Here is a 26,397-nt window from a genome sequence, read left to right on the forward strand (position 1 = left end):
TTATGGCATAACATTTATGATTTTTAATTTATATAGAATTGCTCAATTTTCTTTTTTCAGCCAGAATACAAATCACCTCCATCTTTCTATGTTGAAGTAGTATTTGTGTTATTTAATGGAGTGCTCATCCATTGTTATGATATTACAATGTATTTGCAGCTCTGTACAGAGACGTTTGTCATTCACATCAGTCCCATTGGAGCTTACAGTCTAAATTCCCTAACACACAAGCACACACGCAGGGGCAGGGGTTAAAGTGATCCGGAACGGGGTGGAACTACGTTCTGTAACTTCTATTTGGAGATGGAACCAGTGCCGCCTCCTCCGACCCACCTCAACCCTGCGCCGCAGGGAGGCACCATTTGTCGGACGCCCGCTGAGATTTTGTTACCAGCAGGTGCCCGACTCCCTCCCTGCAGCGGCGCAGCGCCAGCAGCAGGGACTCCTGAGCTCCAGCTTCCCGCTCCCCCCACAGGCACTATGGGAGAAATGTCATGATGTCTCTCCCATAGTTCAGAGGAGCAGCCAGGTGGACCAGAGGCAGCGGACGCAGGAGTGGGGCTTAAGGTAAGTATTGTTTTTTTTTGTGTAAGCGGTTTCACTATTGGGAGCATAACTTCTGAGGGGCACTACTACTGGGGGCATTTACTTGGGGGCATTACTATTGGGGCACTACTACTGGAGACTTTACTACATGGGGCATTACTATTGAAGGCACTACTACAGGGGGCATTACTATTGGGGGCACTACTACAGGGGGCACCAATCCTGGGGGCACTGCATAAGGGGCACCACTACTGAGGGCACTAACATGGTGGTCATTGCATAAGGAGCACTATCACTACTGGGGAACTGCATAAGGGGCACCACTACTTGGGGCACTGCTTAAGGGGCACTACCACTCCTGGGGGCACTGCATAAGGGGCACCACTCCTGGGGGCACTGCATAAGGGGCACAACTACTGGAGGCACTGAATAAGGGGCACCACTATTGGGGGGCACTGCATAAAGGACACCACTCCTGGGGACACTGCATAAGGGGCACTACCACTACTGTGGGTTCTGCACAAGAGGCACCACTATTGGCGGCACTGAATAAGGGGCACCTCTACTGTGGGCACTGCATAAGGGGCACTACCACTCTGGGCACTGCATAAGGGGCACTACCACTACTGGGGGCACTGCATAAGGGGCACCACTACTCACTACAATGGGCACTGCAGAAGGGACACTATTGCTGTGGGCATTATGTGTAAGTGGCACTACTGCTGTGGGCATTGTATAAGGGGCACTACTACTTTGTGCATTATGTGTATTAGGGGCACTACTACTGTGGGCATTGTGTATAAGGGGCATAAATGTGGGCATTGTGAAGAAAGGGGCACTGCTGTGTGTCATACATGAATAAGGGACACCACTATGTGGTGTAATGTGAATCAGGGGTGAATCAAGATTGTGTTACAGTGTGGCGCCCTTTTGCTTTGAGATCACGCACCTTTTTCGGCACACGCCAAGGGGTGGGCGGGTGGGGGGGTGAGTTCCACCACTTCTCTAGGACCACTTTAAGCACTGCATGGTGGTATGTTTCCACTCAGCAATCAATTAAACTACCAGTAGTTTTGAAAGTGTGGGAGGAAACTGGAGCACCTGGAGTAAACTCACACAAACAAAGGGAACATACAAACTCCACACAGGTAAAGCCCTGTTTGTGATTTGAACTCATGACCTCAGTGTTGTGAGGCAACAAAGCTACCCACTATACCACAAGGTCACCATTTCTCAGAAAAGTAAAACATTGATCTGCACTGGATCAGATGGTCAAAAGTAATCCACACACATTTTTAATAAGATGTTATTAGATATATACCATAGTATACATTGAATAATTTGCAATTCGTGATAAATGAAGATTTTTTTTTCTTGACAAACGAAATGGTTATTACATTTTGGAAATTCTTTGTTTTTGTTAAATAACTATCACTTATAAGTGAAAGAACCAAGTTTGATAATGATTGTACCAGTATGTTATATCACGTGACCATATCATCTTAATGCAGTTTTTGATAATCAATCGGTTGGATGCAGTGGAGTAACTAGGATATTTGGAGCCCTGGGCAAGTAAAAAAATGGAGGCCCCCCAAAAGTATGGGCTGCGCGCCGGAAAAGTGGGCATGGTCAAATGCCACAAGTGGGCATGGCCACTGAAAAATGGGGGCATGTCAACATGACACACCACCACTTCTCATCACTCTGGGAACATTCCTTTCCATTCCATATGTACCTTAATACCCCCAGTAGTAGTGCCCCTTATTCAATGCCCCTAGTAGTAGTGCCCCTCTTGCAGTGCCCACTGTAGTAGTGCCCCTTATGCAATGTCCCTAGTAGCAGTGCCCCTTATGCAATGCCCCCTGTAGTAGTGCCTCTTATGCAATGCCCCTGTTGTAGTTCACATTATGCAGTGCCCCTTATGCAGTGCCCCCAGTAGTACCCCTTATACAGTACCCCCGGCCAGAAGTGCCCCTTATACAGTTACCCCAGTAATGCCCATTATACAGTGCCCCCAGTAGTGCCCTTTATGCAGTGCCCCCTTATAAAGTGCCCGAGGAGTGTTCCCTTATACAGTGCCCCAGTGTGCCCATTATACAGTGTCCCCAGTACTGCCCCTTATACACTGCCCCCAGTAGTGTCTCTTATACAGTGCCCCCAGTAGTGCACTTTATGCACTGCCACCAGTAGTGCTCCTTATACAGTGCCCCTTATACAGTGCCCCCCAGTAGTGCTCCTTATACAGTTATCCTTATGCAGTGCCCCCAATAGTGCCTCTTATGCAGTGCCCCCAGTAGTGCCACTTATCCAGTGCCCCCAGTAGTGCCACTTATACATTGCCACTGGCCAGTAGTGCCCCTTATACAGTGTCCCCGGCCAGTAGTGCTCCTTATACAGTGCCCCCAGTAGTGCCCCTTACATATATAACAAAACACAATACTTACCTGAATCCCCGCTCCTGCATCCGCCACTGTCCACTCCACGGTACTCCTGCTCTGCACCATTGGAGAGACGTCATAACGTCACTCCCTTCACCCACTGTGGGAGCTGGAAGACGGAGCTCCAGAGTGAGCTCCAGCCCGGCTCCGGCCCTGGGTGCAGCAGCCAATGAGAGTCTGTCTGACTCTCATTGGCTGCTTGCTAAAACAAACACACTCACTGTGTACTACCCGGTGCCGGCGGCGGTGTGTTTGTTTTACTGTATAGTGCGGTCCGCAGTACACTGACTGAAACCACTAACCTGGACCGCAGCCGGGGGCAAGAGATTCAGGGGTATATTACTAAGCTGCCCTTTTGAAAGCCACTACAACTTGGTAGTTTTGGCCAGTGGATTTACAGGGGCAATAATATTAAATACAAAACCAGCCATGTTTTGTATTTAATATTATTGCTACTTTTAAATCCAGCAGACAAAAACACTGTAGACATAGTGGCTTTGAAAAGTAGATACCCTGCATGCATAAAAACTAAGGGCCTGATTCTCTACTGTACACAACTGTGTACGCAATAGCGATTATGAACGCAGTTCAACTGCGATAGTATGCTAATTAATTGCGATCGCTGTTCTGCGTAGTTACTGCGATCACAGTCCTGATCGCAATAGCTAGTTTGCGCACGCACACTGCAATGCATACACATGTGCAGAACGCAACAATCGGCCGATTGCGTGCCAATTAGCAACTGCGTTCCTTGCTGAATCTGGCCCTAAATGTATGTTCAACCCTTGCCATTGCAACATGGTTTATCCAGGTGCAAAGTTGCTTCTTTTCTGTAGTTTGCTCCCAACTGTGGGGTAAATTTGCTAAGTATTGTGTTGGTCCCGATTTGCATTCTCGGGTGATATCACTTTTTTGCAAATCAGGAATTTACTATCATTAAAGTCTGGTGATTTGTGTTAGTTTTGGGTTTGAAATCGGGTGGTTTAATGCCACTAATTCGGCCGTTTTTTGCAATAGAAATGATATCACCATCGGCTCTATTCGGAAGTAATTTTCACTCTTTTATGCCTAAATCGAGAATTTATCATTATTCGTGTTGCTCAATTCGGCCGTTTTACACTCAAATCGGGGACTCAATAGAAGTTTTAAATGTACCACCTACAGAGCTGCGAGTTGCATTCCAACATACACAAATCAGTTTGATTTGTGTATGTTTATGTGTGTGTATGTGGGTTAAGTTTAATAGAAAAATTGATGTGGGGTCCCCCCCCAAAAGGCTAACCAGCCCTGGACTTGCCAGTCAGTCCTGGTTCTTAAAATTACAGGGAACAAAATGAGTAGGGTTCCACCGTAATTTAAAAACCAGCACCAGGCTGCAAGTCCAGTCCTGGTTTTAAATATAGGGGGAAAAAAATGTGTAGGGTTCCCCCTATATTTAAAATCATCTCCGGACACAAACCGACCAGGCTGTAATGCCACAGCCTGGAGACCCTTTCACCGGGGCTCTGTGGCCAAAGCATTCTCAGCCAAAGATGATCAGGCCAAGCTGGGGATCTCAGGGGAGGTGGGGACCCCTTAACCCCAAGCTTGGTCTGTGGGTACGGTTGTAATGGGAGGGCCAAATAAAGTGTGACTATTGTATTTTACTGTGGATCTACAGGTGCCAGCATGCCTGCCATTTGGCACTTGTGGAACTACAAGTGCCAGCTGATGTGTGGCACCCGTATCTCCACTGTAAAATAAATAGTTAAGAAACCACACACCGTAGAAAGTAGAAGTTTATTGCACACCTACCACACTCTTACATACTTACCTGCTGCCCGATGTTCACGTCCCCTTGTCAACGTAAAGTATCCATGGATGTACCTGCAAAAAAGTTCCAATACTCACCTTTGTCCCATGATGTTCTCTGCAGAAATCCATTATGGACCACATGCTGGCACCTGTAGTTCGATGGTAAAATACAATAGTCACACTTTATTTGGCCCCCCAATACCCCCGTAGCCACCACTCCAGTGGTGCGGGGAAGAGCCCCAGGCTTCAGACCAAGCCTGGGGTTCGGGATCGGGGGACCCCTTTTTTATGAGGTCCAAACCTCCCCTGAGATCCCTGGCTTGGGGTGATAATGCTTTGGCCCTGGAGACCCTGTCCCCTGGCTGTGGCATTACACCCCGGTTGTTTTGGGTCCGGTGCTGGTTTTAAATATAGGGGTAACCCTATACAATTCCCCCCCCCTATATTTAAAACCAGGACTGGCTGGTGCTGGTAACTAGATTATGGTGGAACCTTACTCATTTGTTCCCCATAATTTTAGGTATCAGGACAGGCTGATAAGTCCGGGGCTGGTTAGGCTTTTGGGGGGGGACCCCGCATCATTTTTTTAAAAAGAAATCAACCCTTAAAATCTAAAAAAATAAACAAGTAGTCTGCACATATTTCACTGATATGTGCAGCCTGTTTGTTCGGGAGAGAAATACGGGCGGTGAAATCGGGACTTCAAAACGGACAGGATCGACCAAATACACCATCGATCAAAACGATACTGTCAAAACCGGGAGCTTGGTAAATTCTCGATTTTTTAAGTGAAATAAAACGGCCAATTTTGATCTATACTATCCAAGTTGAAAAAAGGGACAAATCGGGACCAAATAGAATCTTAGTAAATTTACCCCTGTGAATCAGCCCCAGAGTATTTAGAGGTGTAACGCGGAATAAACTGACCTCATAGCAACATTTAAAAGCGGCCTGTACATCTCTTCACTTTTCACAAAACACTGCTTTGTGAGGTGAGTTATCCATTGTCTGTGTATCTATTTATCTAAGGCATAGTTACTGACTTTCTGGCTGCCCCCTCTGGGAGAGGGGAGCCTGGTCGGCACATCGCGGGGCATGGCATGAATAGGGGACAATTTGCCAGGTGCGGTGGTGCAATTGCGTCATCGTGGTCATGCCCCTGCTATACAATGCAGAGGATACTTGCAGGGGCATGTCTACTATGATGCGATTCAGTGCGAACCGCATTATCTGCCACCAAGACTGCAAACTTCAACTGGGGTTAGGCACCACCCCGGGAGGTTTAGGGTTAGGCACCCCTAAGGGAGGGTTAGGGGGGGGCGGAGGGTATACTTACCTGTCCCGTCGGGATTCTGGTATGTTTCGCTTCCGGCGTGTGCATTTCACCCGGCTGCTGAAGCCGCCAGGATTTCTTACCCAACCCGTTGCACATTATATATTGGGGCAATGTTGTGTGGCATATTATAAATGGCGGACACTGCTGAAACTCCCCCTTCCTCCCTCTCTAATAAGTCTCCTTCTACAAAGTAGTGTTTAGTATCTTCCCTCAAAATTGGGCCTGTGAAACAATGTACAACTTAGTTGTACTTTGTGTCACTGGTCCTAATTTGAGGGCAGATACTAAACACTATTTTGCAGAAGGAGACTCAGGCCAATGGGGAGTACTTAGGGTTGCCACCTATTGGGCCATGAGGCATATAATGGGCAATGAGGCATATAAAGGGGTATGAGTGGACTCTAAGATATATAAGTATACATCCCAGCCTTCTCAATTTTGGTGGGACAGTCCAGCTTTTTGGGCACTGTTTCACTGTCACACCCATGGGCCGCAGTGTACCATGATGGGGGAGGCCCCCTCTCACATGCCGCTTGCGCTAGGTGTCTATTTGATGCAGAGAGGGACTGAGGACATGCCAGAACCTCCCAGATAACTGTGCCAGGCCCCAGAGTGATGAAAATGGGGACGTGGCTATCAGGCCAGTCTTTTCCTGTGAGGCCACCTTCCTTTTCGCACATGTGCCAAAGGAGTATGGTAAGAACTTACCTTTGTTATTTCTGTTTCTACGAAGTCCATAGGGTTCACAGGGTTGACCTTGGGGAATAGCTGGATCTGGATCCACGGGCACCAAGCAGTTAAAGCTTTTGCTGCTCCCCGGATGGGTCCATCCTCTTCTCTACCCCGCCCCCGAGCCACAGGCACCTCAGTTTGTAAGTAGCCAAGGCCGGAGGAGGAAAAAACAGAGAGAAGGAAGACTGGAACACACAAGAACCATACTCACAGAAAGGGAGACAGAAAACTGGTGACCTGCCACACAGCCCATATGAAGCCAGGTGCGTCAGGGCGGGAGCCCGGTGGACCCTATGGACTTCATAGAAACAGAGATAACAAAGATAAGTTCTTATCATATCTCTTGTTTTCTACTTCAGGGTCCATAAGGCGTCCACAGGGTTGACCTTGGGGATGTCCCAAAGCAGTTCAACTGAGGGCGGGGATGCTCCTGTGCTGAAAGAAGAATCTGGCGCCCAAAGGAAGCATCCTGAGAGGCGAAGATGTGAAAGGCATAGAACCTTAGAAAGGTCTGGATGGAAGACCACATGGATGCCTTACACAGCTGAACAGCCAAGGAGCCACAGCTAGCAGCTCACGAGGGACCCACAGACTGAGTAGAATGAGCCTTAACAGAGGCCGGAACAGGCAAACCCTCCTGTGCATATCCCTCACAAATAACCAAAAGAAACCAATGGGCCAAAGTTTGTTTGCCGGCAGGTCAAGCCCTCTTGTGAAAACCAAAGAGGACGAACAAGGAATCCGACTTCCGAATGCAACTAGTCTGGTCCACATAAAATTTGAGAACATGGACCAAATCTAAGGAAGCCTCACCAGCCAAGAGATCAGGTGACTGAAATGCTGGCACAACAATTCCTGATTAATGTGGAACTTAGAAACCACTTTAGGTAGAAAACCCAGGCGAGTGCGAAGCACTGCCCTGTCCTGGTGAAAAATCAGAAAAGGAGGATGACAGGAGAGCTCCCCCAATTCTGACACCCTTCTGGGCGAAGCAATCGCCAGGAGAAAAACAGTCTTAACCGTCAACCATTTGAGTTCCACTGACTCAAGAGATTCAAATGGAGGACCCTGCAGCACCACCGCCAATTCCCAAGGAACCACTGGGGGAACAAAGGGAGGCTGGAACCACACAGATAGTGCAGACACATGAACTTTTAAAGAAGCTAGGCATAAGCCTAGGTCCAAACCAGACTGAAGGTACGCCAAAACCCTAGAAACACAAAATGCCTGAGGATTGTAGTTTCTGGACTCACACCACTGAAAATAAATTTGCCACACTCTGTGGTAAATCCTGGCGGAAGCAGGCTTGCTCGCCTGTAGCATCGTGCTGATGACTGAACTGGAAAAACTCCGGGACCTTAAGACCTTAAAACGGATATCTCAAGAGCCACGCCGTCAAAGACAGATGACCCAGATCCGGGTAAAGGCAGGGCCCCTGAGACAACAGGTCCCGACGTTGAGGCAGAGGGAACGGAGCGTCGATGGTGATGCTCCGAAGATCAGAGTACCAAGGACGTCTGGGCCAAGCTAGAGCCACCAGCAGAAGCGTGCCGCCATCCTGATTGAATTTCCGAAGGACCTGAGGCAGCAGGGATATTGGAGGGAATAGATACGCAGCTTGGACGTCCTGCATCTCTTGTCCTGTACCTGTAGCTTGTGATTGTGATGGGAGGCCATTAGGTGAAGCGACCATTCCCCGGGATGCACGTCATGACGGCTGAGGAAGTCTACCTCCAAATTGAGGACTCCTGGAATGAAGACTGCCGAGACAGCCGGAAGGTGGCACTCCACCTAAGACAGGATGCATGACACCTCCGACATCGCTGCTCGACTGTGAGTCCCCCCTTGATGGTTGATGTATGCAACCGTGGTCTCGTTGTTGGATTGAACTTGCACGGCCCTTCCTTGAAGAGCATGACCGGACAACTGGAAGGTCCTGTACATGGCCCGAAGTTCCAGAATGTTGATGGGAAGATCCAAAAGGGGCGACCCTTGGTGAGATGTGACATCAGAAGCCACCAAGCAATCGACAGGTGCACCTCCGGAGACAACACCAGCATCTGTGGTAACCCGTTCCATTTGGATAGAATCAGCCCCTGCAGGGGGAATGAAACTGGGCATACTCCACCATGTCGAATGCCAACACCATGGACCCCAGAACCCTCATTGCTGAGTGAACCGACACCTGGGAACTCCTCAGACAACTGCTCACTCGTAGTTGAAGGGAGGAAATCTTTTCTGGAGTCAGAAAGATCCTTTGCTGACGAGAGTCCAGAAGGGCTCCCAAATGAACCATCCTTTGTGATGGAATCAGGGAGGACTTTTTCCAGTTTATCAGCTACCCATGCGCTTGCAGACAAGCGATCGTCAGGTGCAGATGTTGCAGAAGTACCTCCGGAGAGCCTGCCAGCAATAGGATGTCGTCCAGATATGGCAGAAGCCGTATACCCTGGCTCCGCAGATGGGCAGCCATGACAGCCATAATTTTGGTGAACACCCTTGGAGCCATGGAAAGGCCAAAGGGAAGAGCCTGAAATTGGAAGTGAAGCTGGCGTATAGCAAACCTCAGATATTGCTGGTGTGAAGGTGCTATAAGAACATGGAGGTAGGTGTCCTGGATGTCCAGGGAGACCATATAATCCCCTGGTTCCATAGCCAGAACGATGAAACGCAAAGTCTCCATCCTGAATTTGAGCACTCTGAGGAACTTGTTCAGCGACTTCAGGTTGAGGATAGGCCGATGAGATCCATTGGGTTTTGGAACCAGAAACAGAGTAGAGTAGTAACCCGTCCCGCGTTGAGAAAGTGAAACGGGAACAATGATCCCTGTTTTCAGCAAGGACTCTATGGCTCCCTGAATCTGCAAGGCCTTGGTCTTGTCCTGAGAAAGACCTGTGCAGAAGAACTGTTGGGGGGGTCTGTGACAAAAGGAAAGGGCGTACCCCTGAGAGACCACTTATCATACCCAAGCATCTGTGGTGGTATTGCACCAGCACTGGGCAAATTGAAGAAGTCGGCCTCCCACTCTGGGATCCCCCAGAGAGAGGCCCGTCCCATCAAGCTGAAGGCTCATCCTCTGGCTTGGAAGCAGGGCATCTAGTGCTCCAGGCCTGCTTCTTTGGTTTAGGGGCGGCCTTGGTTGATGACTGCCTCGGGAAGGACTGACCCTTGGACTTCCCCTGAGTACGAAAGGACCGAAAGGCCTAGGTCCTAGCCTTAGAAGGCACAGCTGCTGATGGCAGAAATGCAGACTTAGACTTTGCCAGGGTATCAATAATTTTGTCCAGGTCTGGGCCGAAAAAAATCTCCCCATTAAAGGGTAAGGCCTCCAGGCCTTTCTTGGAATCCGCATCCGCTCTCCAAGAAAGGAGCCACAAAGACTGGCGAGCAGAGACCGTTGCCACCGAAACTCTGGAAATCAGAAGACTGGCATCCAAAGACGCTTCTCCAATATAGGAATCTGCATACCTCATCTGTCCCACTAAAGCTCTCTGAACCTCCGGAGCTTCCTCAGGAAAAGTATCTTCCAGTACATTGATATTTATACAGATGTAAATATCAACACAATAAGGTTAGAAGTACAGTCCTGGCACACCCACAAGCATTAAACACAAAGGTCCACAGATATGGTACCGTGTAGCACGCGACAGTATGTGACCGACCTCACAAATACATGAATTTATATAAGTGAGGTCTGAGAAAGGCCCTTCCCCCACACACCTGCCAGGACCGTAGGAGAAGGAAAGGGATAGGTATAGACTGACAGTAAGTAGAAATAAAGCACAGACAGTCAGCACTAGCAAAAGTCACATACAATGCAGAAAGTAATACTCACTGCACCTTGTCACTACAATCAAACTGCCCAGATTCAGTGTCTGGGAGGGCTATAGTGTTGTGTACGCTGTCCTAGCAGGGGAGAGGTACACAGGGGGACCGGTCCGCACGCTGCCTGAGAGATCTGCGATGCTACCAGGGAAGATGACCCCCGGAGACCTCAGAAGAGGAGCGGCCGAAGGAGGAATGCAGCTCAGCGTCGCCAGACCCAAGCGGAAAGGCGCGTTGAGCTGAGGGGAGGAGCCGCTAGAAAGGGAAGGCTGCCTCCCCTGGCTAGCATTTAACCCCCCGGGATGCTGGTTCCCGCTGCCGGCAACTAACTCCCTGGTGGTCTAGTAGTCCCGTGGGGTATTCCTCCGGAGAGGGGGGCCTGCCGCCACTGCTAGCGCCTCTGGTCTGTCCCCAGAGACCGGAGGCAGCCGACTGCATATACCCTCGGGTCACCGCAAGCGGTGACCCGCGTCTTACCTGATCCCCGGCGCTCCGGCAGCAGTCGTGGGATTCCCCAGAGCCCGGCTAGTTCAGATTCTGGGGTCCCGCCGCGATCCCCAGATCTGTACTGGCGTTGCAGCGCCAGCGGGGTGCAGGAGCGGCAGCTTGGACGTCCGATGGACAGTCCGATGCTGCCGCTCTGAAGAGTCTTAAAAGTAAAATAAAGCTAAAAAACTCATAAAATAAAATAAGCTTAGAGGCTGCTAATCAGCCCCCATGCGCTAACGGTGACCCGACTCCTGCCGGGCACCAACTTAAACTGAGGTGCCTGTGGCTCGGTGATGGGGTATAGAGGAGGATGGACCCAGTGCATCCTGGGAGCAGCAAAAGCTTTAACTGCGTGGTGCCCGTAGATTCAGATCCAGCTATACCCCAAGGTCAACCCTGTGGACCCCCTATGGACCCTGAAGTAGAAAAAATGGTTGTAACCCTACTGTAGTTTTGGACACACCTCCTGTCATGGCCTATGCACAACCCTACTAATGCTCCCAAAAAGTATTGGCTGGGGGGTACTATAAATATATCACATGGCAGGAGGGGTAGTGCCACAGTGGGGGTCTATGGATACTGGTCAGTGAGTGGGGGTGGGGGGGGGCAGTGATGCATGTAGGAGGGGTTTCTGAATATATAGAAACCCCCACTGATGAGGAGGCAGGTCTGTCTCTACAGTGACTGACACAGCCACGATCTGAGCTTCCGCGCATGCATCAATGCAAATGAATCTCAGGAGATGGCCTAGGGGAGGGAGCTGCAGGAACTTGGCAGCAGCGGGACCAGCGGGCAGTTGCACTCAGCTGTATGCATGTATTTGTATATATGTGTATTATATGCATATACATGCATACTGTATGTGTATGTATATACTGTATATATATTTTTACTCCAAGGCTTAATACATCTCCTCTAAAGCGATACAGGCAGGCAGACAAGGCCAACTAATCGGGAATATTGGCGATTATTTTGTTTGGGACCAGGAATCTTAATAGACTATGACCTCCCGCCACCACTACTTCTGAGTTGTCTTCCCTACTGGGAAGGTACAGTCCATCTGTAATATTGCATATGTCCTGATTTTTCAATAGGGAATTTAAGGAGAGTCTGCAAAAATGCAAAACCCTATCTGCTAACACAATTCACCCTAATTCATAATTTGTTTAAACTCTGTTTAATTAAACATTTCTCCCAAACTACTGACATTTGGACCATCATATATGAACTATATAATGCTGGCAAACAGGGATGCCATCAGAAACTGTGGGAGACAGTACTGAAAAAAATAGGCAGTCCCCCTCCCCTAGGGGGTGGTGGGGCAGAGGTGGGGGGAGCTATACTGGGGGGGGACATCAATTGTTATAGGAGCACTGGAAAAGTGCTGGATGGCATATATGTGTGTCCCAGATTCTTGACATATGTGTTTTGAAACCCCCAGGAAATGTATGTGCTTGTTGTTGGAGTTTTGGGCTTGTAGCAAAAGCCGGTTAATGGATCCTGTGGGTATGGATGTGAGAGTGAAGGGAGGGCTCCTTCCACAGGGCCGGTTTAGCTTTTCCGGCTTTCAGCCTGAGAACAGGCTGATTAGTACCTGCAGCTGTGGGAGGCTCATATAAGATATGTGAGGGTTTGGTTCAGTGTCTCACACCTAGGGAGAGCAAGCAGGCAGGCTTGTTCAGAGACACTGAGTTATACTTCTTGTAAGTAGTGTGCTCGTGCCTATGTTTGTGGTAAGAGTAGTAGGCTCTACCACTTTTGAATGAGAGTGAAGTTATTATCTAATTAGTGGCCAGATGGTCTAGAATTTATGTTTATGATTTACAATTGATTTCTGCACAATAAAAACTAGTTCCGGCTAGCTTGCACGAAAACCCTGGACTGGTAGCTGTTTTCCTGGCTCCTGTGTGTTAGGAGGTGCCCAACTACCCCAGGAGAGGGACCTCCTACCCCGATCATATTACAAGTGGTGGAGAATATGGGCAACACACTGAAAATTGCAGTAATAGGAAAAATTTTGCATTTGCAATTTAAAGTGACAGACACCAATCTGTTATTTTGGACATCAACTTGTGTATGGTGAAATCCATAGTGGTGGTGTAGGCAGATGCTTAGGGAAGCCAGATTCTGCTTAAACCCAACTGTCCAAAGATAACATGGAGGACATTGTTATGGCATACCTCTCAACTTTTATGGTCCATGAAGAAGGGGGCGGGCCTCTTAAAATGGGGGGAGCCTCGCGGCAACTCCTGTTTATGTCACTATAGGGGGCATGCCTAGCACTCTCTGAAATGCTGGGCAGCCCCCAGGCTCTCCCTACACTGGTGAACAGATGCTGTGTGCATGCACACGGCATCTGTTCACCAGCGGTATGTGCTCTCCCCAACTTCCCCCCCACCGCGGGACACTGTGGCAGAAAAACTGGACTGTCCCGCTGAATGCGGGACAGTTGGGAGGTATGGTTAGGGCCTTGCTCCAGGCAATGGCAGCTCAGCAGGAAACTAACAAAATTCAGCAGGAAGCTTCCATGGCTCATTACTTTCAGCCCTCGTGTTAGTATGTATATATATATATATATATATATATATATATATATATATATAGGTTGAGTCTCCCATATCCAAAATGCTTGGGACCAGGGGTATTTTGGATATCGGAATATTCCGTATTTTGGAATATTTGCATACCATAATGAGGTATCTTGGGAATATGACTCAAATATACACACAGAATGCATTTATGTGTTATATACACCTTATACACACAGCCTGCAGGTAATTTTATACAATATATTCAATAATTTTGTGGCTCAAACAAAGTTTGTGTACAGAAATTAAATTCATTTATGTTTCATATACACACAGCCTAAAGATAATTTTATACAATATTTTTAATCATTTGTGCCTTAGATGAAGTTTGTGTACATTGAACCATCAAAAATCAAAGGTTTCATTATCTCAGTCATTCCAAAATAATTCTGTATTTCAGAATATTCCGTATTTCGGAATATCTGGATATAGGAGACTCAACCTGTATATATATATATATAGGGGGGGGTTGTTGGAATAAAATATTCTATAACATTTTTAAAAACATGTTTTTCAGTAAATACTAATAAAAACTGTTTGAGTATATTTTTTGGGGGAGGGACAATTTTATCCAGATAAGCAGTAAAAGTTAATCAAGTGACTGAAAATAATCTTATAGACCATGCACATACTCACATAATGGCTCCATTACCTCTCATTACTGCAGTGCAGTTCAGATCTCTGTGCTGTGTCATCTGACTTGGCATCTCTTTCCCTTCAGAAACAAATACATTTTTGGCACTGATTTTATGTTCCTATAATGTCATTGCTATTGGATCCAATCCCTTTTTCTGCAAAACCCACTTCATACTTTGCATTAACAGTAAGCTCTTCCACAAGCCACTTAGCTGCTTTCTTAAAGCATGAATATTTTATCATGTTCTGGGATGAACTAGTTTGCATCCAATCTCAGGTATTTTCTGTATTGTTATTACAGTTTCTCCATCATTATATCATCACTCTGATATACAGTCATGCTGTTCATTCAGTGCATCTCTAATTCAAGTCTGTTCCACCTGCTGCTCGCTGGGATTTGTCACTGTGGCAACATATTAGTATGGCCAGCAGAGCACAGTCATCTGACGATCTTGAAACTGACCCTACAGGAATTGATAGCCAGAGGACACAATGTCACTATGTTGGTGCATACAGCTTCCCTGCAACAGGTAGCAAATGAATCCTCCGGCCTCCAATTTGAAGTAGTAGAAGTAAAGTTTACAGCCCAAGAACTTGAGGCAATTTGGGAGAGTTTTCTGCAGTTCTGGATATATGAGAGGCATCAGGTCTCATTTTGGAGGATGTACAACACCCTGAAGAGCCTCTCAAGGAAAGTTACTTACATCCACAAGCAGATATGCAGTGGGATATTAGGGAACAAGAGACTGTTGGACAAACTTCAGCTGTCAAACTTTGACATTGTTCTTTCAGATCCAGTATTACCATGTGGGGAGCTGCTGGCTCAGATACTGCAGATTCCATTTGTTTATACCCTGAGATTTTCTGCAGGCTTCGTGCTTGAGAGACTGTGTGGTAAAACTCCTGCACCGGCTTCCTTTGTCCCTGCTGCCACTTCTGAACTACAGGAGCAAATGTGCTTTTTGGAAAGGGTTCAAAACTTACTTTTGTACCTTGTTCATGATCTCGTCCAGCTATTGGTTTGGAAGGAATGGGATTACTTTTACAGCAATATACTTGGTGAGTTCACAATTCAACATGCATAAATCATTCATCATTCTACACTCTAGGTAATACTATGGGGCATTTTTATTAAACAATACTGAAAAAAATAGGTAGCCCCCCCCCTGAGGGGGGGCAGACTTAGGGGGAGCTATACTGGGGGGGACGACATCAATTGATGCATAAACTAGTTGTGATAGGAGCACTGGAAAAGTGCTGATGGCATATATGTGTGTCCCAGATTCTTGACATGTGTGTTTTGAAACCCCCAAGAAATGTATGTGCTTGTTATTGGAGTTTTGGGCTTGTAGCAAAAGCCGGTTAATGGATCCTGTGGGTATGGATGTGAGAGTGAAGGGAGGGCTCCATCCTCAGGGCCAGTTCGGCTTTTCCGGCTTTCAGCCTGAGAGCAGGCTGATTAGTACCTGCAGCTGTGGGAGGCTCATATAAGATATGTGAGGGTTTGGTGCAGTGTCTCACACCTAGGGAGAGCAAACAGGCAGTCTTGTTCAGAGACACTGAGTTATACTTCTTGTAAATAGTGTGCTCGTGCCTATGTTTGTGGTAAGAGTAGTAGGCTCTACCACTTTTGAATGAGAGTGAAGTTATTGTCTAGTTAGTGGCCAGATGGGTTTAGAATTTATGTTTATGATTTACAATTGATTTCTGCACAATAAAAACTAGTTCCGGCTAGCTTGCACGAAAACCCTGGACTGGTAGCTGTTTTCCTGGCTCCTGTGTGTTAGGAGGTGTCCAACTACCCCAGGAAAGGAACCTCCTACCCCGATCCTTACACAAGGTGCTCATCATATGTGCACTTGTCCTTTGCTCAGGGTCTCCAAAGGCTAGTTCAGTCTCTCTCTTGTATGCCCAGGTTAGGTGGGTTAAAGACAAGACGGGCGCCTTGAATAAGTAATTTTGATGGAAAACCTAAGCTACCTTTCACATGACAGTTGTTGGGCCACTTATGTGTCCCTTTCACTATAGAGTGGGTCATCATGGGAGTTGGAATGGGGGGGGCAAGGAGGCTGCCCATCCCCCAAACATTTCAAAGGAGCTGCTGCCGCGGATGGTCAGGGCTGTACAGTTTTATAGTAATAGGCTGCACAGCCCCTGCACTGCATGAGGGAGGAGGAGTAATGTGCCATTTTTAAGTTAAAACACAGCACATTACAACATTACACCTCCTCCTCCGTGCGGTGCAGGGGCTGTGCAGCCTATTACTATAAAGCACAGCTCCTGACAGTCCGCGGCCGCCGCTTAGGTAAGACGGAGGGGAGGGGAAGAGATGGGGGGCGGTGCCAGAATGATTTTATGTTGCCCCCTCCAACATAAACCATTCCGACGCCCTCGTTGGGATATCACACAGACTGCAGGTAAACATATTCTGGCATTATGCTTATCTTGAATCAACAGTGTTAGGCTTGATGCTTTCTCAGCATGTCAGCAAATATACCCACTGTCTCTGCAGCTCTGTATTACTCTTGCTAGTCTCCCATTCAGAACTATGGTTATGTAATTCATGACTGCATACTCCCAGCTTTCTCTACTCTCAGTAGTGTTCTTGATTCTGCACTCCACATGACTACAGAGCAATTTCAAATCTCCATCTTGAACTTGAACTTGATGTGGGGGTAAATGTACTACGAATCATGTATGACTTGTAAACCAAATTGCTGGATATTGCCGGCAGCTTAGAAGGTCAAAATCCAGAATTTGCTAAGCCATGTTTATGAGATTCTATTTTGTTTCAATGGTTATACTTATTGGTTTCTTATGTATGCGATTTAGATTGCCCCCTTTACAATAGACTCTGCAGCCATATAGAGGTTGAATCTGCTGGCAGTCAGCAGCGGATTCAAAGCACTGCACAGATCAGTATTAAAGAGTAAAGAAAGGGTTCATTTTTTTTTTTCAATATATGTGTGGGGTTCCTTCAAAAAAGCATAACCAGCCTGGTACCTCTGAGCCCGGTCTGCTACTGGAAAATCAGGTGGAAAACTGGAGTTTTTCAAGTAACCAGAAATGTGGTGAATCAGCTGGGGTGCTTACGCCATAGCAGGGATACACACGACATGGGGTCCCCCCGCCATCACGTAAACCAGCCCCAAACTGGTCAGCCTAGGCCTGGAATTCGACAGAAAGAGGGGACTCCACCTAAATAAAAAAGGTGTCCCCCCTCCTGAGGAACCTCCAGACATGGGCTGAAAGCCAGGGGCTATTCCACACACATCTGGAGGAGGTGGAGCGAGGTTAATAGTGTAATATTTTTTATAGTGGGACTACAGGTCCCAGCAAGCCTTCTCCTGCATGCTGGCACTTGTAGAACCACAAGTGCCAACATACCTAGACATTAAGGACCTATAACGGCACTTTGCAGCCAGTTTCGCTGTTGCAGTGCTGCCCAGAGCCCTGCTATGCCACTGAGACCGGATCTGGCAGAGCTGAAGTTACCATTTAGAATAAATGAAGTCAAGTCCTGTAAATAATCCAAATTCTGTACACAGATGGGTCAGTACACAGGTAATCAATCCTCCCAGAATCCAAAAGCAAGCTGGATCAGTACACAGGTTATCAGTCATCTCAGAATGTAAATACAACCAGGCCAGTACACAGGCAATCAGTCCTCCCTGAACCCATGTCAATATACAGGTTGTCAGTTTCTCAGATTTCAAATTGAAGCTGGGTCAGTACACAGGTAAACAGTCCTCTCAGAATTCAAATGCAAGCCAGGTCAGTACACAGTATCAGTCCCTCAAGAATCCAAATGTAAGCTAAGATCCAGGACAGTTTTGTTTGGCATCCTACTAGACTTAAATACTTGGGAGTTTATTTAACCAAGGACCTTTCCCAACTGCTCTTGAATAATTTCACACCTTTACTACAAGCCATTCGAACCGATTATAACAGGTGGCGCTCCACACGTTTATCCTGGATTGGTAGGATTAACATGGTGAAAATGAATTCCCTACCCAAAATCTTATATTTAATGCAAACTCTTACAATCCACATTCCCCCATCATGGTTCTCGGAAATTCAACGTCTCATTCGACAGTTTGTTTGGAACTACTCCACGCCATGTTTTAAACATGATATCCTATTCCGCTGTAAACATGAAGGCGGTTTACAACTTCCGCACATTTCTTGTTATTATCATGCAATAATGCTTAATCGCATTCTGGATTGGACTCTAACAAAAGGTTCCAAGCAATGGATAGCATTGGAGGAAAGCGGTCTAGCTCATGCTATGGAAATTGTCCCTTGGCTACCTAGACTCCCAACCATCGATCACCCCACTATAAACCCCACATTATGCTGTTGGAAGAAACTAAGACGGCTTCTTCATATTTTGTCTATTGTTTCTCCTCTCACATCCTTTCTTAGTAATTCTGATTTTTTTTCCAGAGCTCCACAAACTTTCCTTTAAAAACTGGTTGGCCACCGGTCTTTTTAGGCTAGGTCAGTTGGTATGCTCATCAGGGGTGCACCCTTTCGCAGAGCTTCAGGAATCCTGGGACTTTCCACAGTCCGAATTTTGGAAATACCTCCAAATAAGACATTTCATAACCTCCTTGTGTAAACTCTCTGACCTCACTAGGAGCCCAACCGTATTTGAATCTTTCTGTTCAGCTTCTCAAACTCCGTCTCATACTATATCTACATTATGCTCATTAATTGTTGGAAATTTGTTTCAATCGCCCGCATCATTCACAAAAGCTTGGGAAAAGGAACTTCATGATAAAGTTCAAGATATTGATTGGGAGTCTGTTTTTAACAACACTTTCGCTAGTTTCTCATGCATAGCCACTATAGAAACCCTTTATAAAGTTCTCTCCCGCTGGTACAGATATCCTGTACTTTTAAATAAAGTGTATCCACAGGTTACAAAGAATTGCTGGATATGTAATTCTACTCCAGGGAGTCTCCTTCATATATCTTGGGATTGTCCTTCCCTAACTCCATTTTGGTTGAGTGTTTTTGAGTGCTCCGAATCAATCCTCGGAGGGGAGGTCCCTAGGGATCCTGGGTTCTGGCTCTTGAACATAACATCATCTTCCACGGCATCCTATAAGAATTCTCTATTAAGGCATTTAAATAATGCAGCTAAAGGCGGGTATCCACTACCCAACAGTGAAAGCCTGAACGATAATGATATTGTTATCGTTCAGTCGTTCACTATACTGCAGGGTGCCCACACTGAATGATATGTCATTCAGTGCAGGCACAATCAATCATCTGCAAACATGCTGAACCTGACAATATCGTCAGGTTGACCAGCATGTTTGCATGATGATAAATGTCTAAAAGATGTCTAAAAGACCAAATTTTCAAACGATTTTCAAATGATGTTCAAACAGTTATCGAACAATCGAACGATATCGATGTTGTTATCATTCAATCGCTCAATTTAATCGTCTAGTGGATAGGCACCTTAAGGCTGTCATTCCTGTCTTATGGAAATCTACTTCCCCTCACTCCATTAAAGATTGATTCAAGAGGATAGACTACTATATGGATATGGAAGACATCATATCCTTTTCGAGGGGAAAATCCGCTGATTTTACTGCCATCTGGCACCCATGGCTGGAGTTCAAAGAGTCTTCATTATATACTAACTATACGGGGGTTGCACACCTCATCAGTGTCTGTCCCTCCCTAATTCAAATATGTTCTATTATGTGATTGTGTTCACTCATAGGTGTATCTATTGGTCCCCTCTATAATAATAAAATATTGATTCCTTTTATTATCCTCCCACTCCCTCCATGCTAGGTATTTCTTCCCCTCTGACTTTCCCTCTCCCGATTTCCCTTCTATTTTCTTCATGAGTTATTGTTACCTATCTATATTATAATATTGTTTATACTATTTTGAAATTGGATTTTTATGTGTTTTTTCACATAGTAATTCTATCTGTATGTATTCCATTTGGATTTGTTTTGTTTTTTTCAATAAAAACAGTTTGCATAAAAAAAAAAGAAAAAGATCCAGGACAGTCTGGGAACAGTACTTAATCACCTGGTCGCTTAGTGCCAGGTGAGTTCCCTCTTTAAAGGGAAAAGTGGCATATTAAAGTCCAAACAAGTCTCTTTATTCTGCACATGCGTACTTTGCAGATCATAAAACTGTACTTCAGGTGATGGATCCGGTCACTTATATTTTACACCTACGTTTATGCTGTAAATTTGTGTCGTACTCTAAATCAGGCCCAAGATTAAACATACAAACATTCCTCACTTAACGACCTACCGGTTTACCAGCCGCTCGCACTTACGACCACACCAGCACATTATATGTCTGCCTCAAACTTACGAACCGTGCTCACTTTTACCGACGGTTCGGAGTTATGACCCGTCCTGACTCTTTAGCGACAGGCAGCGTGCGTGGCGTCTCAGCGTCAGACGTCAGAGAGATGAGAGATATGAGAGATGTCAGAGAAGGAGAAGTCAGGGAAAAGGAGCAAAAAGAAAAGGAAGGCTATTGATCTTGACATGAAAATGAAGATCATAAGTGATTATGAAGCTGGAAAGAAAGTTAAAGAGATAGCAGGTGACTTGGAGCTGGCACAGTCAACCATTTCAACAATCTTGAAGGATAAAGATAGAGTGAAAGAGGCAGTTAAAGCATCAACAGGATTGAAAGCCATAATAACTAGGCAGCGGAAAGGCCTCATTCATGAAATGGAAAAATTACTGGCGATCTGGTTTGATGACCATATGCAAAAAAAATGCCACTGAGCCTTTCAATTACTCAAGCCAAGGTACGCAGGATCTTTAAAACTTTGACACATGAGGAGGATGAAACGGCAAAAACATTTACGGCAAGCCATGGATGGTTTCAACGCTTTAGTCGGATATTCAACTTGCATAATCGCAGTATCAGCGGTGAGGCAGTAAGTGCTGACGTAGAAGCAGCTGAAAAATTTGTTGACCAATTTGATGAAATCATCAAGAAAGGTGGCTACTGCCCGGAGCAAATCTTCAATGTGGATGAAACAGGACTTTTTTGGAAGAAAATGCCCGAGTCGTACATACAAAAAGAAGCTAACACAATGCCCGGTTTCAAGGCTTTTAAGCACAGGGTCACGTTGTTGCTGGGTGGATATGTTGCTGGGTTTAAGTTAAAGCCTTTGCTCATCTATCGCTCCCAGAACCCACGTGCATTCAAGCAGGTCAGAAAGCACATGCTGCCCGTATACTATCATGCAAATAACAAGACATGGGTGACACAAGCTTTATTTGAGGATTGGTTTACCAACTGCTTCATACCCCCAGTCAATCGTTATTGTCTGGACAAGGGTGTTCCCTTTAAAATTGTCCTCTTGCTTGATAATTGCCCAGGACACCCCCAGCATCTTGATGATGTTAACCCAGATGTAAAGGTAGTGTATCTGCCTAAAAACACCACTGCTATCTTATAGCCAATGGACCAGGCAGCTATAGCTACGTTCAAAGCATACTATTTGTGCACAACTTTTTCCAAAATTGTCTCGGCAACAGAAAATGATGAAGTAACCCTTCGTGATTTTTGGAAATCATACATTTTACAGTGCATAAACAACATAGAATCCGCTTGGGAGGAAGTGACAGAAAATTGTATGCAAGGTATATGGAAAAAATGCCTAAAAGGTCTTGTGAATAATGTTGAAGTGTTTGACATAGATGAACATGTCGATGACATAAATCAAACAACTTTGCAACTTGCTAACGTGCTTAATTTAGATCTTGAAGTGGAAGATATTGAAGAAATAGTGGAATATGTCGAGGGAGAGCTATCTAATGAAGATCTAATAGAGTTGGAAGTGCAGCAGCACCTGGATGAGTTGGAAGATGGAGAAAAGGAAAGAACGGAAGAAGTACAAAAGAAGTTCACAGTAAAGGGGTTCTCGAAAGTGAATGCGGCTATGTTACAACTAAAGGGTATGGATCCAAATGTTGAAAGGTTCATGAAAGTGGAATGGCAAATGAATGAACTGTTACGATGACATCGTGAAATCTATGAAGAAAAAAAGAAAATGACAAAGCAGACCTCACTAAAAGGATTCTTCTCAAACGCTACACCCATTACCCCTACCCCTACAAGTCCTTCCATTTCCTAGCCATCATCTTCCTTACCCGAGCCCCCTACAGATCCTGATAACACCAATGATGACACATTACATGATGAAGGATTTGTTGGCTAGAATGTCTGTTTTTCATATCTTTATTTTTCTTATGCCGATTGTCCTGTTCATGCTCTGTAAATGTACAGTATTCAACAGTTATGCTAATTACTTATCTTAAATGTGATGTCCCAATTTTCTGAACCTCAATTCCTTTTACAGTGGATGCTTTATATAGTAGATGTGAAGTATATACTCCAATGGTGATGAATATGTGGGGACATAAAGCATAAACACAATCTAGTGCAGACGTTTTTAACAGCAAATATCTGGATGTATAAAATCCACTCAAATATACAATAATTCAATGTCAAAAGGTTGATATATAAGGGTATATACAATGTAACCCAATTTTAATTAGGGATGTGCAGGCTCGGATCTACTCGGTTCCGTTCGGTTCTTTTTACCGGATCTTATTGGGTTTCAGCTGTCACGAGTTTTGGATAGCCAATAAGATTCGGTAAAAAGAACCGAACGGAACCGAGTAGAACCGAGCCTGCACATCCCTAATTTTAATATATATAGTCCATTCAGGTGTGTACTATCCATATATCCATAGTAGAGATGAGCGGTTCGGATTCTGTGGAATCCGAACCGCTCCGAAAATTGGGGATCCGAGTCCACCCGAACCCTGTTCGGGTGTTCCCCGCCTGACTCGGGTCCCCGTTCGGGGCCGAACGGTGGCCGCCTGATGCCGGATTCTCACTAGAGAATCCGACATCAGGGCTCCTATTGTGTAGGGCAGAGCGCTGTGATAGCGCTCTGCCCTACCCAGATACAAACACACAGCCGCCAGCGGCAGCTGTGTGTTTGTTACAGAAGCCAATGAGAGTCACACAGACTCTCATTGGCTGCTGCACGGAGGGAGCCGGCTGGAGCTCACACATGAGCTCCGTCTTCCGGCTCCCTCCTCAGCATGTGACAGCAGAGCGGACGGCGCGGGAGCGGGGATACAGGTAAGTTTTTTTTTTTTTTTTACTTGTGCAAGGCCCGGGGGCGCTACTGGGGGGGGTCTGCTACTGGGGGTCCATACTACTGGAGGGGCTATACTACTGGGGGGGGTCTGCTACTAGGGGGGGTCTGCTACTGGGGGTCCATACTACTGAGGGGCTATACTACTGGGGGGGGCTTACTACTGGGGGGTGGTCTGCTACTGGGGGGGTCTGCTACTGGGGCGGCCATACTACTGAGGGGCCATACCACTGGGGGGGCCATACTGGGGGGGCTTACTATTACTGGGGGGGCCATACTACTGGGGGGGCTTACTACTACAGGGGGGGCATACTACAGGGGGGGCTAATACTGGGGCAGCCTACTACTGGGGGGGCCTGCTACTGGGGCAGACTACTACTGGGGGGCATACTACTGGGGGGGCCATACTACTGGGGGGCATACTACTGGGGGGGCCAGCTAATGGGGGGCATACTACTGGGTGGCATGCTAATGGGGGGCATACTACTGGGGGGGCCTGCTAATGGGGGGCATACTACTGGGTGGCATGCTAATGGGGGCATACTACTGGGGGGGCCTGCTAATGGGGGGCATTCTACTGGGGGGCATTCTACTGGGGGCACTGCATAGGGGACCCTACTATTAAGGGGACTGCATAGGGGGCACCACTGCTGGGGGCATTGTGTAAGGGACACCGCTACTGTGGGCATTGTGTAAAAGGGGCACTACTGTGGGCATTGTGTAAAAGGGGCACTACTGTGGGCATTGTGTAAAAGGGGCACTACTGTGTGTCGTAACATAAATAAGAGACACTACTTTATGGTGTAATGTGAATCAGGCCCTATGTGCGGTGTAATGCGAATAAGATTGTGCACTGTGACTCCTTGGGCCGTAGCCCACTATGTAAACAAGTACTGTGACTCTGCTGGCCGTACCCACTGGGTGGGTGCACTACTTTTCATTTCTGCCACTGCTGTGTGGCAATGTGTCATAGATGTGCTTTATACTGTGGTGTCTGTGTCGTTGTGCCGCTGCTTTGTCACTTAGTAACCAGTCAGCTCACTGCAACCTTTGGCCAATAATGTTGAAAACAATATTATAAGCTGTGATATGGTCTAAACTGACTGGAAATTAATGTTATTGAGGTTAATAATACTCTAGGAAGAAAAAAAAAGACCAATATATGTGATTTTAGCTTTTTTTGTCAATTTTTGTAAAAAAATCCAAATCCAAATCCAAATCCAGTCACCAAAGTTTGGCAAATCCAAATCCAAAGCCGGACGACGAATTAGAACCAAATCCAAATCCGGCAAAAAAGGTCCGGCGCACATCCCTAATCCATAGTGGATGGTAAAAACAGTCACGCTTGAAACAGGAGAAATAATTTTCCAAAACCAGGAATATTTAATAAAATATGTCCAGAAAATAAAATCCCAATGACTTTAAAATAAATGTAGCAATTTTTCACAGCTGATACATACAAAAAAAGGTGAAGGTGGCTTCCTACCAGAATCCAGTGGTTTTTAGTGCATATAAGAGTAGTCTCACTGCCCGCAGTAATACACCAATCTCTCAGATGGAATGGCACCGTCTTCCTCTGGTCTGGTCAGAATAAGCTGCTTAACACCAATACCGCCAACGCGTTTCAATCAGTACTCTGATCTTCCTCAAGGCTTGGATGTTTATAACTCTCCCCATGGGTATTTATACCCAGTGGGATATGGTGCACCTAACTGTTAGGAGGAGCCACCCTCACTTACAACAATATACACATTCACAAATATAATATAGATAACTCTCTGATACAAAAAATATCTACCTAAACAAATAGTCATAACATCGCTTCATTAGTATTAACATAAGAACCGGCAAAAATCTTGTGATCTTTGTTTGTAAACAAAGAATTCTTAAGGGCTTCCGGTCCGGCTATTACTTCCGGTCCGGCCGTCAAATGCGTCCCCACAAGGCTCAACCATAAAGGTTCCCTCTCCATTAGTACAAGACTATACATCTATTTGGCCCACATCACGTAAGGGACATGACTATCCAATCTGCCGTCCACTTCCGGTCGGGACATAAAAAGCGTTCCCGTGGTGCTTCCATACCAGGGTTCCTCTTTAGTATTGACCTCCGATCCGGATGTTATTTCTGGTCCTATTAAAAACAACATTCCCGCTATGTGCTCTTATGGAGGTACCTCCCCGATTGTTCTAAAAGACAAGAGGAGCAGCAGCCATATAAAAATCAAACCATAACAGTTATTGCATTTATGAGAAATCCAAATATGACTCTTTTTAAAGGTTGCAAACAAGTCACAATGTGTTACAATTTAGTCTATGTAAAAGACCTTCAGTGGCCATTTTGGATCCTGGCATACATATCATTACAATTTAATTAAATGTTTATGATATACATTATATAATCCCTTCTGCAAACTAAACAACTTTTTTACTGTATGTAGTGGATTGCTAATTATCCTACATAGAATTAACAGCAATTTACACATTCATAGGGACATAAATTAATAATTATCTGAATAAATTGAATAAGAAGACATTGTTTAAAGAAATTTCTGATAGTCCATTGTCTTCCATAATTGTCCTTGATGCTCCACATATATATTAGCCCTTTAGGATGAAGAAAAAATAGCATATAGGAATTAGATATTTTTGCAGAAAGAAAACTTTCTGACAAAAAAAAATCGGGACATCACAATTAAGATAAGTAATTATTATATTTTAAAGTGAGCACAGAGTGGTATTCTCCAAATATTTGCTTGCACTAATGTATTTTTGGTGAGGATAACACCAAGGAGATTAATACTATTCTTTAGCAGCTTTCTTAGCGCAATTATAGGCA

General features: G+C 45.8%; 1 protein-coding gene across 2 annotated transcripts in view; it reads left to right on the plus strand.

Annotated features, from left to right (window-relative positions):
* LOC148477666 (UDP-glucuronosyltransferase 2A1-like) overlaps positions 1–26,397 on the plus strand; it is a 149,769-nt gene that overhangs the window by 17,374 nt on the left and 105,998 nt on the right. Inside the window, exon 1 of one of the 2 annotated variants that reach the window (XM_088456429.1) lies at positions 14,723–15,443. The exons of the other annotated variant lie outside the window; for it this stretch is intronic. Within the exon in view, the coding sequence (XP_088312555.1) occupies positions 14,723–15,443 (721 nt within the window). Of the gene's footprint in view, positions 1–14,722; positions 15,444–26,397 lie in introns of those variants that run through there. 2 annotated transcript variants of the gene reach the window in all.

The sequence above is a fragment of the Taudactylus pleione genome, unplaced genomic scaffold, assembly GCF_031769625.1.
Source record: "Taudactylus pleione unplaced genomic scaffold, aTauple2 ptg000703l, whole genome shotgun sequence".
Taxonomy (NCBI): domain Eukaryota; kingdom Metazoa; phylum Chordata; class Amphibia; order Anura; family Myobatrachidae; genus Taudactylus; species Taudactylus pleione.